The sequence below is a fragment of the Gavialis gangeticus genome, unplaced genomic scaffold, assembly GCF_001723915.1.
Source record: "Gavialis gangeticus isolate Ggan-Ray unplaced genomic scaffold, GavGan_comp1, whole genome shotgun sequence".
Taxonomy (NCBI): Eukaryota; Metazoa; Chordata; order Crocodylia; family Gavialidae; genus Gavialis; species Gavialis gangeticus.
Genome location: NW_017729023.1, coordinates 3,973,388 through 3,989,010, shown reverse-complemented (window position 1 = coordinate 3,989,010; position 15,623 = coordinate 3,973,388). Strand labels below are relative to the sequence as shown.

At 42.6% G+C, this 15,623-nt stretch overlaps 1 protein-coding gene across 2 annotated transcripts in view; it reads right to left on the bottom strand.

Annotated features, from left to right (window-relative positions):
• RASSF6 (Ras association domain family member 6) overlaps window positions 1-15,623 on the bottom strand; it is a 41,150-nt gene that overhangs the window by 20,127 nt on the left and 5,400 nt on the right. For both annotated transcript variants that reach the window (XM_019516752.1, XM_019516753.1), the window contains exon 2: window positions 8,368-8,457. In XM_019516752.1, the coding sequence (XP_019372297.1) occupies window positions 8,368-8,438 (71 nt within the window). In that variant the 5' untranslated portion in view covers window positions 8,439-8,457. The remainder of the gene's footprint in view (window positions 1-8,367; window positions 8,458-15,623) is intronic.

Here is a 15,623-nt window from a genome sequence, read left to right as displayed (position 1 = left end):
CCAAGGTCCCTTCCAGTCCTAATGTCTATGAAATCTATGCCCTCATCCAATTCACTGATGAAGACATTGAATAGTACCAATCCAAGAACTGACCCTTGCGGGATTCCACTGCCCACATCTTTCCAGGTTGATATCAACTCGTCCACACCACTCTCTGGGCGTGACCCCTAGGTCAATTTGCCACCCACCTGAATAGGACTGAATGTGTAGACACAAAACATTTACTGTGGAGCTAATTAGTCTACGCCACAGTAAACATCTTGTATAGACATGCCCATAGAGAACTAACATGTTTTCAGGTTTATAATGTATACTTTGAAGGCAGACTGAAAAGATTCATTGAATATTCCTAGCAAGCAAGGTTGATTTTGAACAAATACAGCAGTACATGAATCAGGGGAAATGTACTGGCTTCAGCAGATATTTGTTTTATGATTCCTCATATGATTAACATTGAAACTAGAACTATTTTAGGTTTGGTTTTGCTAACTAATTAAGTTGTTATAGGTGAGCTAATTGTAGAAAATAAATTTGCATCCAGTGACTATGAATTGATTCAGCTGAAATAACGGAAAAATAAATAAAAGAAGCCCTGCAAAGGGCAACTTTTGATACATCAAAGGAACCGGTTAGTAAAGTCAGTTGGGTTGAAGAGCTCAGGGACTAAAATAAATAGCGGTCTTGAATGTCTTCTAATTAAAGATGCCAAAGCTACAAAAATTTGTATCCCAAGATGGAAGAAAATGTTACAGGAAAGAGCTTAAGAGCTAATTGGGTGAACAGGCACATCAAATAGCCTACTGAGAAGTAGTAGCAAGCCTACAAGGTATGGTAAAAAGGAAAGGTCAGAAAAGAAAATTAGTTCTTTAGAAGTCAGAAAGTATTGGTGTACAGTGAAATTTCCCACAATCCAAACTGAATTAGACCCTGGAAAAGCATAATAAAAACAGCAAAAGGTTATTTCCCTATGTAAATACATGTAAATGTAAAGAGAACAAGGAAAGAAGTACAGCACTTATCTAGTTTAAGTATAATATAGACATGGCTTCAAAATTAAATGAATACTTTCCCTCCGTATTTAATTTATGATGATTATGCTGAAGAATGAGGCAAAGACAAACTAGATAATGGATATCAGGGTATAGAAATAAAAATTATCATAACCATGACCCCAAAACCCTAATGCATTCAAGCTGAGAGAACTAATAATCTTTCCATTGCAAAATGGGGAGTGGTACCATGTGATTTGAGAACAGCAAATGTGGTTTTTATATTTAAGAAGTGCAAAAAAAAGTGATATAGAAACTACTGGCCTGTTCATCTGACCTCAATAACTTCCAAGACTTTAGCACAAACTGTGAAAGAAAGAACTGTATAAGCCACAGATTAAAACTCATCTAGAGTATGAACTTAAACCGGCTTAAATTTAATGTGCATTAAACTAATGCAGATTAAGTAGATTTTGGCAAGTATCTACATGGGGTGACCTTGGGACTAACTTTAGTCCCAGGTCACTACAGCCCTGCCATGTGGCCCTGTGGCCACCAGGGGGAGCTCCATCCTCAGGACCAGTGGTGGGCAATTATTCTGGGCAGTGGGCCGCTTACTGAGTTTTGGCAAGCTATTGAGGGCCACATGACAAGCAGCCCAGGGCAGATAAATATTAATTTTCTAAATTTTTTAGAGGCCCCACAGGCCATATAGAATGGCCTGGTGGGCCACATCCAGCCCCCAGGCTGCATTTTGCCTACCCCTGCCCTGGACACATGGCTACCATCAGTTGGCAGTGGTCTTGGAAACACCCTCTGCCCCTTGCCTCTGATCCCTGGCCAGCCCCTTCCCTGATGAGGAGCCCCATGCCCAGCACAAGAGCAGCACACAGCAGCTCCCTCCTTGCCTATCCTTCCTCCCTGCACTGGGGCTGCCCCTGCCCATGCCAGCAATACCCAGCACCTTGCTGCTTCAGCCTGGCCCCTGCCAGTGATGACCAGTGACCAGGACTCCTGCTGGCCATGGTGCTGGTCCTGCTGGCCCCACCAGGCACCCCACCACCCAGACCCCAGGAAAGCCATGCACCTGCCAGTAGGGACCAGGTCACTAGCTGTGGGAGGCCCTGACTGACTCTCTCCTCCTGCATTCCCCACTCCAGCCCACGTGCCCTGCTGCCCACACACCCCCTACAACCTGCCCACCCCCTGCACAGCTCTCAGGACATGAACATGGTTGAAACAAAAAAAACTTATTACCCTCACAGCCCCCACCCCCATTCCTCCCCACTCTTACTACCCCCTTCAATAAACAGTGCCCCTCTACCACCCTCCCCACCCACCAACAATAAAAAACCCACTTACAGGTGTCAAACTATATAGAGAGAAGCCCAGCCCTGAGGGAGGAGAGGCACCCAGTCAGGAGCCCTGAGGGTGCCTCTACATATATGTTAATCTGCATTAACTAATCTTGGTTAAATTTGATGCTTGGTTTGGGCAGATATCAAATTTAGGTTCACATAACCTAAAATTGCCATTTTTAAGCCACATTAACGGCACACGTGTGTAGACACGTGACCCTAATTTGGCTTAAATTGGGCTAATCCACATTAAATCACCATGTGTAGACATGCTCACAGTGTACGTGTGTGTGTGTTGGAGTGGGAGAGCAAGGTAAATACAGCGGGAGAAAAGCTTTTTAAACTAAAGGATAAGTTTGGCATGAGATCACAATGGCCATGAATGAATTTAGATTGGAAAGTAAAGAAAGTTTTGAATTGTCCAAGGAGTTTAAGTCTGTTATAAACCATTAGTTTACAGATGGCTCAATATACACAATGTGGCTCCTATACACAATGTGGTACTCAATGAACAGAGAAATCTGATGGGAAAGATGAAAGGCTGGATTTGGAACACTGTCTCAAGATGCCGTCCCTTTTTTCCTCACCAATAATTGGAGGGAGGCATAAATGATATCAATGACATATGTAAATCCAAGAAGCCATCAGGAGGCCAGTCATATGGTTGGGCAGGAAGAGGGAAAACAAAAACCGTAACTATTTTTAAGATGGACCTTAATAGATTTAAAAGGAGATTGCCATAATTTCATGCAAACAAAATTCCCTGAAAAGGTGTTGGCAACTAAAGCGCACTTTATGTATGAGAAATACAGTAAGAGGAGTTTCTGCTGTTTACTATGCAAAAACGAAAGTGAAATTTTCAGGCAACTCACAGGGAGCAGAGGAATGGGCAAGCTTGGTTCCCTAGCTGTAGTTACTCAGTTACTATAAGGAATGGTCTTTTTTTCCCACTTTGCTTTTAAAAAAAAAAGTTTGATTTTATTCCAGAAAGTGCTGTATGCAACAAAATATGGTATATGATGTGGCATCTGTGATGTCAGTCCAGGAAGTCTCATCCAGCCCATTCAAAACAAAAAGAGTGTGAACCCATGTGAGTCACTGCCAAGGAACCTAATCTTTCAAGCACAATAAATATTAATAAAAAAAACTAGTGGGCAAAGTAAACATATCATATTCATAAACTTGCCTCATAAACAATCTACGTACAAGCATATTGAAAACACTCTATGCACCATTAGTCATAGAGAGATGATTAATTGATTAATGATCAATTAATTTATTGATTTTGACATAAAGATGAAATAGAAATTTATCATAATGTCTTCATAGCAGTATTTGGGAAAAGTGGCATTTAGATCACATGTAGGTTGATACAGAATAACAGATCGGGGTCAAATATTACAACAAGCACACAGTTTACCCTTGATCTAAGAGAGACTTACGGCCAATGTATGATCATCTGCTTGTAGGTACAACAGTAATTGCTATTAATGGGAGTTATGGGATCTTGAACACAATGTGGTGCTCAATAAACAGAGAAATCTGATGTAAAAGATAAAAGGCTGGATTTTGAACAGTGTCTCAAGATGCCTTCCCCTTTTTCCTCACCAATAATTAGAGGGAGGCATAAATCATATACATGACATACGTAAATCCAAGAATACATATGCACGGATAAGTTACTAGCACATCATCACTGGATTTGTTCACTCTGAAAAGTGGTACTCTAGCCCAGGACCAGGATCAGTGGGGGAGGCACTGCAGGCTCATTTGTGGAAGCATGTAAACTGGGAGGAAATATTTTTAGGAATGTGATGATTAGTCTCATGATTATTTACCACACAGTGGCCGAGTCTACCTGAGATGCTGACTGAACAGTAACAACTGCGCAGTCATTTAGTAATTGCATAACCAATTACTAAACTACTGTGCAGTAACTGGCATTATTGAGCAGTAGCGTCCCGGCATGGTTGCCTACTGATGCTTACCGCGCGGTAGCTCATTATTACTAAGCAGTTCCATCGCATCGCAGTTCATGCCTGGTGATGCTACTGTGAAGTAATAACAAGCTACTGAGTAGTAAGCATCTCATGTAGATGAGGCCAGTAGCCCTGACCAAAATGTGAACCCATTGTTCTGGGTGCTGTATAGACATGAAATCAAAGGACAATCCCTGCCTTGGAGAGTTTATAGTTTAACCCAAACTACAACAAGTAGGTGCCACTAAGCAGAGAGGGGAGAAGGGAAGATAAGAATAACAGTGATAGGAACAAACAGTTGTGTACACCAGGGGCTAAGTATACAATTTACAGGCTTTTCCTTTAACTGCATGGACAAACAATGGATAGTAAGGTTGCAAAAGCCGTAAGAACTTGCTCTTCTCCTGCCGGTTCCCTCATATAGTCATACTGCTGCTAGAACAAGTGTCATCTTCTCTGTAACTATACACACCACTAATCTTTCAGCTGTTTTCCAATCGCATTTCAATGTATATATTTTCTCCTCGTATGTATTCCAGTTTCTGTTTTCCTCTGCTATCTAGCTCTGTCCATCTCTGCATATATAAAGCATTGTGCAACACAGCTTGAAAGATATTGAAGAGAAGAACATCATATTATACCCTTCTAAGCAGGATGGAGGGCCAAACAACTGCTAAAGCTAATCCCTTTTTTGGTAGTATGCCCTTTATCATATAAAATTAAGGTATTAGAGCCTGATCCATTGAATTCTGGGATTCTTTCCATTCATTTCAATGTGCTCTAGATCAGAACCCTACTGACTAGGGAAAACAATCTGACCTCTGTTGTCTAAAGTAACTCCCAGAATACTTTTCTTAGTATTCCCACAAACTGGAAGTTGACTTTAGTTTTAATTCTTCCTTGCCTTTAATCATAGTAGCAGGCTGCTGAAGACTTATGCTTCTGCTGAAGTGTATCTGCTTGTTGTTGCTCCTGTGTCTCCAGTACACCAGGAATGAATAATGAGGGTGATGTTAGGGTCACCCCAGGACAAAAACCAAAAATAAAGTCTCAAAAGCATCGAGGATGTAGAATAAGCACATAAGCAAACATATCCCCGTCATACTGCTACACAGGTAGGGGTAGATAGATCTCACAGTGAGAAAGTACAGTCCTTCCAAAATACCACAGTCAAAGTTTAGTGCATATTTTAGCATGTAAAAGCCACACTTCCATAATGTCAGAGCATAATGTGTGAACATCAATACATAGTGTCCGAGTTCTTGATATTCCTGATATTCATGAATAAAGATCTTTTCATGCTTCGGAAGCTTGTAATTATGTCTTTTTACTTCCTAATATAATCCAACCCACTGGCACCTGTGAGTCAACAGGTGTTTTCCAGATGGAAGGGCTCACAACTGGTTCCTTTTTGTTGGTGTTACAATATTTTGTGGAAGGCAAATGAAGTATGATAGCTCTGGCCTAATCCTGAGGGCCAGTGTGAGCCACACATGTAGAAAACGCTCTTCATGTCATGGCCTGTGGGAACTACTTTGAGATGGTCTCCACTTAATCTTCAGATGCCCTTGGAAAATCATTTTGCTAAGAAAGGACTTAAGTGAATTTAATTTTCTTTCCATGTTAATAATATATAGAAATAAATATGTATACACAGACCCAGGCTAGTTGGAATATATGAAGCTGACTATGGAGTTTGACCTGAAGTCTGTCATTAAAATTTATGGAAACCATGAAGTTAATTCCCTAACAGCCTAATCCACTCCATCCATCAGATGCCAAAGTGGATTTAGGCACCTGTGTGTTCTCCTATTCCATTCTGCTTGATTCTTTGAAAACCGTTAAAACAAAAGGTGCATGGGTCCAACTCCTCCTCGCTGCTTTTTATGACATACCCTACTGACTAGGGCAAACAATCTGACCTCTGCTGTCTAAAGTAACTCCCAGAATACTTTTCTTAGTATTTCCACAAACTGGAAGTTGACTTAACTCACCAGGATGCGGGGCCAGCTGTGGCTGTTCCCCCTGCTGCTCTGTGGCACTGAGCCACCCTGATATACTGGTGCCCCTCACTCCCAAGCCACAGCTCTCCCACCCCTGGCAGTGCCCATCACTCCCAAACCCAAACCCCTTCCTACTGCCTACCCTCTCCCTCCCAACAGCAGCTCCCCCCTGCACCAGGATGTGGGGCCAACTGCAGCTGCTCCCCCCACCCCACTGCTTTGTGTTGCTGAGTAGCCTTACAGTGCCAGTGCCCTGCCCCTTCCCATGCCATTGCCCTTCACTCCCAAGCCCCTCACTCCCCAGCTCTGTCAGTGTCATCCATACCCCCTCTCCTGCCCCTGCCTTCCCTGCCATCTCTCCCTGAAGGTAGGGGTGTAAATATAATTTAAAATATTATCCATTTAATCTCTTCCAGTTATACTGGTTAAATGGTTAACCAATAGGCCATACACAGTTTAGTGACCTCTGGCAGTAACAGCCCTAGTCCCTTACCTCTTCATCGTACTCCCAGCACTGAACAGATCTCAGGTTGCTGACAGGGCGTGAGCTGCAGGGAGGGGGCAGTGGGCATGGCTGAGCCACTATAAAGTGATGCCCCGCTGTGGAGCTGTGGCTTCCTCTCACCCCCATGGGCAGAGGCTGGGGCTGGTGCTGCCAATCCTGCCACTATGGGAAGGGGAGGTGCCATGCCCTGTAGAGGGGTGAGGTGGGGCCTTCCCACTGCAGCACCAAGACTCCCAGCCATGTGGTGGGTCTGCAGCCCAGACCTGGCAGGCTGTTCTACGCTACTAGAGGAGGCTGGGCCGGGCCCTCCCACTTACCCTGCAGGGAGTGGGGGGTCTGGTCCCAGTGGGAGGTGTCTTCCAGGCATGCTGCATCCTTCCCCTTCCCGCCCGTGGCTCTAGGGCTGTGCAAAGTATTGCCCAGCCCTGAGGCAGGGATGATGGCTCAGCCCGAGGAGGCACCATAGGCATGCCCTGGGGCCATGCTCACTGTGCAAGGTGCTGGTGGCTGTTGGCTTAGAAAATGGTATTTAAAGGTTTGCTTTTTGGGAATTGGGTTATATATATATCATGCCAGTGCCCTGCCATACACACACACACACACATACACATACACACACACACACACGCACACATAACTGGGAGAAAAACTGTTGTGGAAACTGGGGGCATGTACCATACTGTTCCATAACATGAGATAAGGTGGCACCAACTAACAAGACCCCAGAGCAGGGGGGGCTGAGTCTTGTTTTTGGGGGAACAGAACCAATTAGGAGAAGGCCCAGAAAGACCAAATTAGTATGTGTGCATGTGATGAGTTACGTGGATGTATGACAGCTACACAGAGAAACCAATCAGTGATAGCCAGGGATCGAGAGTCATCAGGAGTCATCAAGAGGGAAGGAGAATACAAAAGCAGAGACTTGAGAGTAACAAAGAAGTCTCTCCACTTCATCTTTTCTCTTCATCCCTCCTCCTCCTCCTCCCCAAGAGGGTCCCTGAGAGGGGTCCTCATTCCCGGAAGGGGTCCCCAACGTCACGATGGACAGAGGGTATACCACCAGCTCATTTCATTCACCTCACTAAGGGGGGAGTGGGCCTCGGCATGCTTTTTAGGAGTGGGCCTTGACATCCCATCTTCAGGCTGCTGACATTTAGGAAAAGCATTTAGGAAAAGGTGTAGGATCCACCTTTTCAAAAACAAAACTGAAACCCCCCCTTGAAGTCAGGCATCATGGATAGTCCAGCCTGGATTTCAACGGTGCTCATCATCCAGTTCTCAGGCTCAAATTAAATGTATCTGTCTACCTTTGAAAATATTGCCCTGTTTATGTACCAAAATCCCTCTATACAGAAAGGTAAATACATAGTTCTTCAAGGCCAACAGGCATGAAACTATGATTGACTGCACTGAGAATTCTGATAGGGGCAGCATACAAATTAGGCACTTATTTTTATTTCAAAGCATCTAATTTTATTGATTACATCTAGAAAAAGTTAAGTAGCACATTGCACACTCTTATTAAAATGTTACCTGGTAATGTACTTCTCATGGATGGCAAAAGCAGATGGTGGATGTTGTGATTTCATGGTCACTTTCTTCATTTACTCAGACTAGATGGAACTAAACAAAAGGAAGAATTTTCAGACGTATTAGATGTAATGTGTTAGCTCCTTTAGTTTCCTTAGAATGGGTTAAATTCAGAACATTTATTTGTAAGTCTAGAGTCAGTTTTTTCTAAAATTGGGGACTTCTTATTGTCATTTTGCAAATATTACGTTATCATTTTTTATTGGCTGTAAATTATATATTTTATGCTAGCTCTAAAATAGGAGGCCATTATCTTTATATGTATAGGAACTGTATGTACCATGTATAATAGTAGTCACAAATACTACAAGTTATAACAGTGTTACTAATCTAAAGGCATGTGTAGCTGAAACGGGGGCCCTATATTGAAGCGGTGGGTTTTTAAAAACACCACTTCAATTTGGGGTGAAGTAAACCCCTGTATTGCACACACATCCGTGCACTTACCTGCCTCTCTGACAGCGGGGAGGGGAGGGTGAGCTGCCGGTGGATGGAGCAGTCCGTGGGCTGCAGGGGGGGCTGGTACTTCTCTCTGCAGCAACAGCACCCCCCCCCCAGGTGGCACCCACCTGCAGGCACCCATCTTGGGTGGTCCCAGGGGGCAATGCAGCTGCAGAAGGAAGCACCAGGCCCCCGCACAGCTCAGGCAGGCAGGCAGGCTCCAGGGGGAAAAAAAGATCTGGCTCACCATTTTTTTTTCTTGGGCACAGCCTGCCTTCCCAGGCTGCTGCCAGGCTGCCTGCATGGGCTTCTTGCAGAGCCCCTGAGCCCCTGCGCTGTATGGAGCCTGGTGTTTCGCTCTGTGGCTGTAGGGCAGCAAACTAAAACTCCTCCTCAGAATTTTAGTTTGCTGCACCCTGAGTCATTTAAGGTGCATTACACCGCCAAATTTGCTACAGCAGCCGGAGTTACTGCACAATATGCTGCCGACATGTGCAAACACCAGCACCATTAAAGTGGTGCAAAAGCATTTAACCTGCTTTAAAGTGTTGTGCACATATGCCCCTTGTTTCATCTACAAACGGCCTAAAAGGTTTGGAGTTATTTATAATTCTGCACTATTATTCTAGAAGACCAGCTCAATATTAGCATGGGACTTGAATTCTCGGCACAAGGTAGATTAATATTGATAGGCACAACAGATGGGAAGCTGCCTGAGATCATGAAGTGGTAAGGTCTCAGCAAATTAACTTTAAGCATGTTTCTGTATGACTGGATAAAATAAATAGAAATTCTAATTGGTGCAGCTCAATCTCCTGTGGCATACAAAGTTGAAAAGTCAAAACAAACAAACAAACAAAACTACCAAGGATACTAATTACAGTGGTGTAACAGCATACTTTGTAGCCTTGTCTGTTGCAATTTTTGCCCTTTGGTTAGGGACAAAAATAAGACCAGTAGGACTCTAGCACTGAATTTGCTGAGAAATATGCTGTGGCTGTTCTCAATTCATTCCAAGATATTAGAAAGCAAAGGTAAGATGAAGAAAGTACACTGAAAAGAATCAAGATTAGGCGTTTTCAGTGAAGCACTATTTGCCAATATTGTGCTGAGTAGCTAGATAGCACATGGATCAGAAGAGGCAAATAAATTTAAGAACACAATGCCCTAAAATCTCTAAGGGCTAAATTCTAAAGTCCTTGCTCAGCTTTTACTCATTCCTTATTCAGGTAAACTCACACTGAAGTCAGCTGGAGTTTGCCCAAGTGACATATGAGCACTGTATAAGTCTGGAACCATTCCAGTGAAGCCAGTGGAATTATTTTACATTTACACAGCAGAATCTGACCTTGAGTAAGAGCCTTAAGATATGGCTCTGTTGCCCTGATCTAAATCCCACCAAATTCACTGACTTTAATGGAACTACTTTCCATTGAAGGATAGAATCTAATATGGAGCTGGATACCTCAGTGTGCAGGGAATAGATAGGTCTGGGTAAACTTGGCCTAATATCTGGAGTAATGAATGCAATAAATCATTTTCTGAACAAAGCAATTCAGAATGACGCAGAAATGAGAAGGAAGGATTTTAATGAAAATTTGGAAAGAGCCTAGTTGGCCAAAGAGCTGCGGGGTGAAGGGGTGTATACTAATCCTCTTTCAGCTCTTTCTCATGCCATCTAATCTCAATCTTTTGACAAGGTATCATTCTTTAAAGAAAGATCTTCTATACTTGTATAGATGCAAAGATCGTAAAAGCTCACAGTACATAAGTATATACATTGTGAACATGAGAAGTTCTGCATGCAAAGACACATTTCAGCTAGTTTATAGAGTACTTTTATCCAAGCTATTTACAGCAGTTTGATAGACAAAAGGATCAGATACAGTATAAAATGTCAATTTTTGAATTGCCTTCAGGAAACTAGATGTCTGCACAGTTAATATTTGGGGATGACAGGAAAATAGTTTAATGGTCAGCAAATACAAGAAAGCAAACCATAGTCATTTCCCCCAAAGTTATGTTTTTATTATAAAAATAGATGCAACTGATTACAGTAAACAATTTTGGGGGTGAAATAGTGTGCATATGCATGTTTTCCTATGTCAAATTCAGAGTTAATAATATAGGTCCTGATCAAAAGCTAACTGGAAATAGTCTGATTTAGTGAATGTTGCAGCATGTCAAAATCAGCAGAATGTATCTGGGAAGTGGAATATGCTAATTACTGCACAACAGAGAAAAGTTTGGTGAGTGACTGAAAATTTAATATCCAACTTTCATTGTATTTTTCTCTATTCTTCAAGGCTATCTGACAAGAACTACTGAATATATTTTAAAGTGTCTCACACTGATTTACCCCAGTTTAAAAAGTAGCAGTTTTAGCTACAGAGGTGTTTATACCAGTGGAACTTATATGACCCAGTTAAACTGCTAGTTGGCTGCCCAATATTGCCTAGTAACAGTAAAGAAGGTTAGGGGGTGAAGGGAGGGAGGAGGGGAGATTTAGCCATGAGGAAAGAACAACTTATTCCCAATACTAGATTGCATATTTCTAAAAAATTGTATTTTTATGGATGTACTCATGTCCAATGCAATGGAGATACATATATATGACAAAATGACTGGTTAATAATAGAGAAACTGCCACTTCAACTTTTACTACTGTGGAAAAAATATTAAATCTAAATTATTAATCTAGTGTGCCCTAGTGCTACTTTGTTGATCCTACTGCTATGACAGATTAATTTTTACATCATGTCAAATGGTTCACATAGCTAAGGGTCTGATCTCAAGAAGTACCAAATACAGGCATAAGAGCATTGTTCCCAACAGAGGAAGATTTTTCATCGGTGGCCTAGCCACTCCATTACCCACTGTGATGGGTTTTCTGTTGCAGTCATTTGACCTGCAGACCCTTAGTGCATCTCCACAGTACACTAGTGGGAATTTTATGAGTTTTGTCAAAATCATTTTCCTTCAAAATCTGAAAGTAAGACCAACAGGAAAATCTCTTTAAATGGTTCCACATTTCCTCATATCATCATCTGGTCAGCTACTAAAGTGGTCAGGTGGGAACAGAAAATGTCAATGTTCTGAATTTTTTATTTTAACAAAAGTTGGGCTAATGATCCACTACTTTTAAAAAAAGTGTTACTTTTTATTCCTGCTACTATTGTTCATATTAAATGCATGTGCAAGTCAATCAAATGAAACATGCCTGGCATCCACTGTACCACTTTACGAACAACCATTAATAGAGGGTGGGATCTACACCAGCTCAAACCCCACATCCAAATGGCTTAGGTGGGTCCTTGTTCTCCCAGATGCCTCCAGCTGGGAGTGTCTGTGGGATTACTAACAGTCAGCCGGTTTCCATAGCAAAACACACACACACACGCACACGCGTGCACACACACACACACACACACACACACACACACATTGGGGGAGGGCGGTTACACGGCAGAACAGGCTGGGGATACAGGCTGATTTGGACATGCTCTTAAGGTGGCCTGACCAAAACCTGATGGCCTAGAGAAGTGTAAAGTGCTGCATCTTGGTAGGAAGAACCTTCAATACACTTACAGGCTCTGCAGTGCTACACTTGCTAGCACCATGACCAAAAGGGACTTGGGAGTCTTGATTGACCACAAGATAAATATGAGTCACCAATGTGATGCTGTGGCTGGCACAGCAAACTAAACTCTGGTGTGCATCCACCAGTGCATCTCAAAGAAAATCACATAAGTCATCCTTCCACTTTACTTGGCCCTGGTGAGTCCACAGATGGAGGACTGCATCCAGTATTGGGCCCCCCACTTCAGGAGGGATGTGGAGAAGCTTGAGAGAGTTCAGAGGAGAGCCCATCATATGATCCAAGGCCTGGAGGGCAGGCTGTATGAGGAGAGGCTGAGGGACTTGGGACTCAGGACTCTTCAGTCTGGAGAAGAGGAGGCTCAGGGGGGACTTGGTGGCAGCCTACAGTTATATAAGAGGGGGGCATCAGGACCTGGGAGAACAGCTGTTCACCAGAGCTCCCCAAGGGTTAACAAGGTCTAACGGCCATAAACTCCAGAAAAGGCTGATTTAGACTAGACATAAGAAAAATGTTCTTTACAGTGTGAGTATCCAGGGTCTTGAACAAACGCCCCCCAGACGTGGCACAAGCATCTACTTTGGACTTTTTCAAAAAACATGTGTATGTATTTCTTGCTGGGATCCCTTGACCCCAGCTGAATTCCTGACTATGGGGGTGGGGGTGGGGAACTGGGACTGGACTCGATGATCTCATGAGATCCCTTCCAGCCGTTAATGTCTATGAAATCGATATACATGGCTAGCTGGACTGTGCACAAGCTTATCTGGTCACCAGGATTTATCTAGGAAAAGTTCAGCTGTCTTCTGGTCTGGCTCAACTTTTTCAGGGCAAATGCTTTTGTCCACTAGGTCTGCCTCAGAGTAGAAACTCCCTTGCATACTATACCAAGGGCACCGTCCTTCACAAAGGCAGCCATCCTCCACCACCTCATTTTCTTTATATGCCAATTACTTCCCTTTCTCATGCCTGTGTGTCAAGGAAGGAGCTAGTTGCTCAGATTGCTGCCCATAAAAGAACTGAGGCAGAGGCAACAGCATGGAGACTGTACAGTACAGAAGAACAGTACATAGTTCCAAGCTGTTTAAGCCTCCTTATATTACATATTGTCTTTTTACAGCTTCCCACAATCTGATCTGTAGCAGTAAAGATGACTGCAGTCTCCCATTCTCTCCAGTGGGACCCCAACCAAACTGTCTTGGGGGAAAATAGCTTTGTATCGGCTCCTGTGGCTTGAAAACTGAACATTAACTGTGAGGACTGCGTAAGAGAACAAGTTTCAGAATGGAAACTGAGGGTGGGACAGCAAAATGTGGAGGAACAAAGGAGAGCTTATAAGGAGAAAGCTAGGAACATCCTGGGGGTTAAGTATGACACAGGGGACTGTGGTGATGAGGTCTCTGATAGAGTAAAATCAACACCACCTCAGCCTCAAGGCTGGGAGAAACTAAAGTTGCATCCGCCTCTGACCAGCTTGCTAAGGACGCCTGCAATTTTACATATATATAATGGTGAACTTTGAACCGAAATCATCACACAAAAATGGAGGATGGGCCACTTACCATAAAAGGTTAAAATGGCAGGCTATCGCCTCCCTGTGAATAATTACTTTTGTTAAATATTTTTTAGCATGAAGTCAGATAGAAGGCAAAGCAGCATTGCATCTCCTGATTTTTAAGCCACTTTAATGATTTTTTAGGGTTAATTCACAAACACTGAACTCTCGCTTGCCAACCATGATGGCAGGAAGTCTGAGAATGATCTACCCCTTCAGTGAGGGGTAAAAAGGGCTGAACTGATGGAGAAGGCTGCCAGGAGAAGGAAAGGTGACATTCATGGCTGCTCAGCCATGCAGGAGTTTAAAGAACTTGGGATAGTAGCTTTCGTCCCTTCTAGTGCGTCTTCTGAGATGTCCTCCATAATCAAGGAGGAGAAAACGGGGCATTCCTTCACTTCATTCATTAATATAATGTGCACTGGTTACATTTTAACTCTGTGGTGTATTTGTAGAATCCTGGACAGTCATGAAATATTTCAGGATCAATTAACTTTGATGGGCAAGTTCTATACACCACAGAACCCTGTGCTGCTCTGCTACATGTATGAAGAGATTAATTCAGCACACTGCATCTGTAATGCCTTATATTGTACACTAGGCTGTACACGGTAGGTACAAGGATGTGTGGGAGTGATCGTTTTGGAATTTTTCTTGGTCAATTATGTATCTTGCTATTTGGTTTTGCTGTGTTCATTTTGTTTATGTTATGACAAAAGTCACCTTTTAAAAAACATAAAACTGTTTTTCATCTGCTTTTCTAGCGTTTTATGATGTTTTAAATGAGGTAACATTCTGATCATAAAGCACAGGGTTCATTCCAAAGGAAGCTCTTATTTCCAGTAGTGGGAAAGCTATAATATATACAATCTATTCTTGTTACATGTTGTTTCGTTTTACTTTGCACAACTAGGGAGCTAACAACATAAAAGAGTGACTAGAGGGCCATAGTCCCAGGTATGAGAAACTCAGTTTAACTGGCTGGTTACATCAGGTTTAATATTTATTTGTTTGTCTTAAAAAAAATGTGAGGCTGCTGGAGTGGGTTGATAAATATCAGTTCTCATGAGTGCAAGGACAAAAGGCTAGGACTTTTACAACACCTTGTTCTGTTTGCCTGGTTTAAATGATATATCAGGAACTTTGATATAAAATATAAATATAATGTACAATTTTGTTATATCTTGTGTGAGCTAGTCAGTTACAGACAACTGAAATAATCCATTAATATTAAAAAAGAAACATTCATTAGGGATTACAGGTGCTTAGGAACAAATAATTGCTACCTGAAATTCTTGCTACTGTGAAAAGATGAGGTCACTCTAAGCACCTATATGAGTACTATTATAACTAAAGCAAGGGTAAGAAGCAGAGTGATCACACCAGAGATTTACGTCTTTCATCTATACACACAAAACAGGCAACAATGCAAAACTCTTCCACTCTTCCACCTGCTTGTTTTTTCACAGTCCTGAATGGCAGGGACTGCCTTAAGAGACAAGAGTCTTCTGATAAAGAGATTATTTCAGACTGCACTCATCATTTCCTCTACTTCACCTAGTGACGGAATGGAATTTGACATGAGTTCTCTATGATTTCACAGTA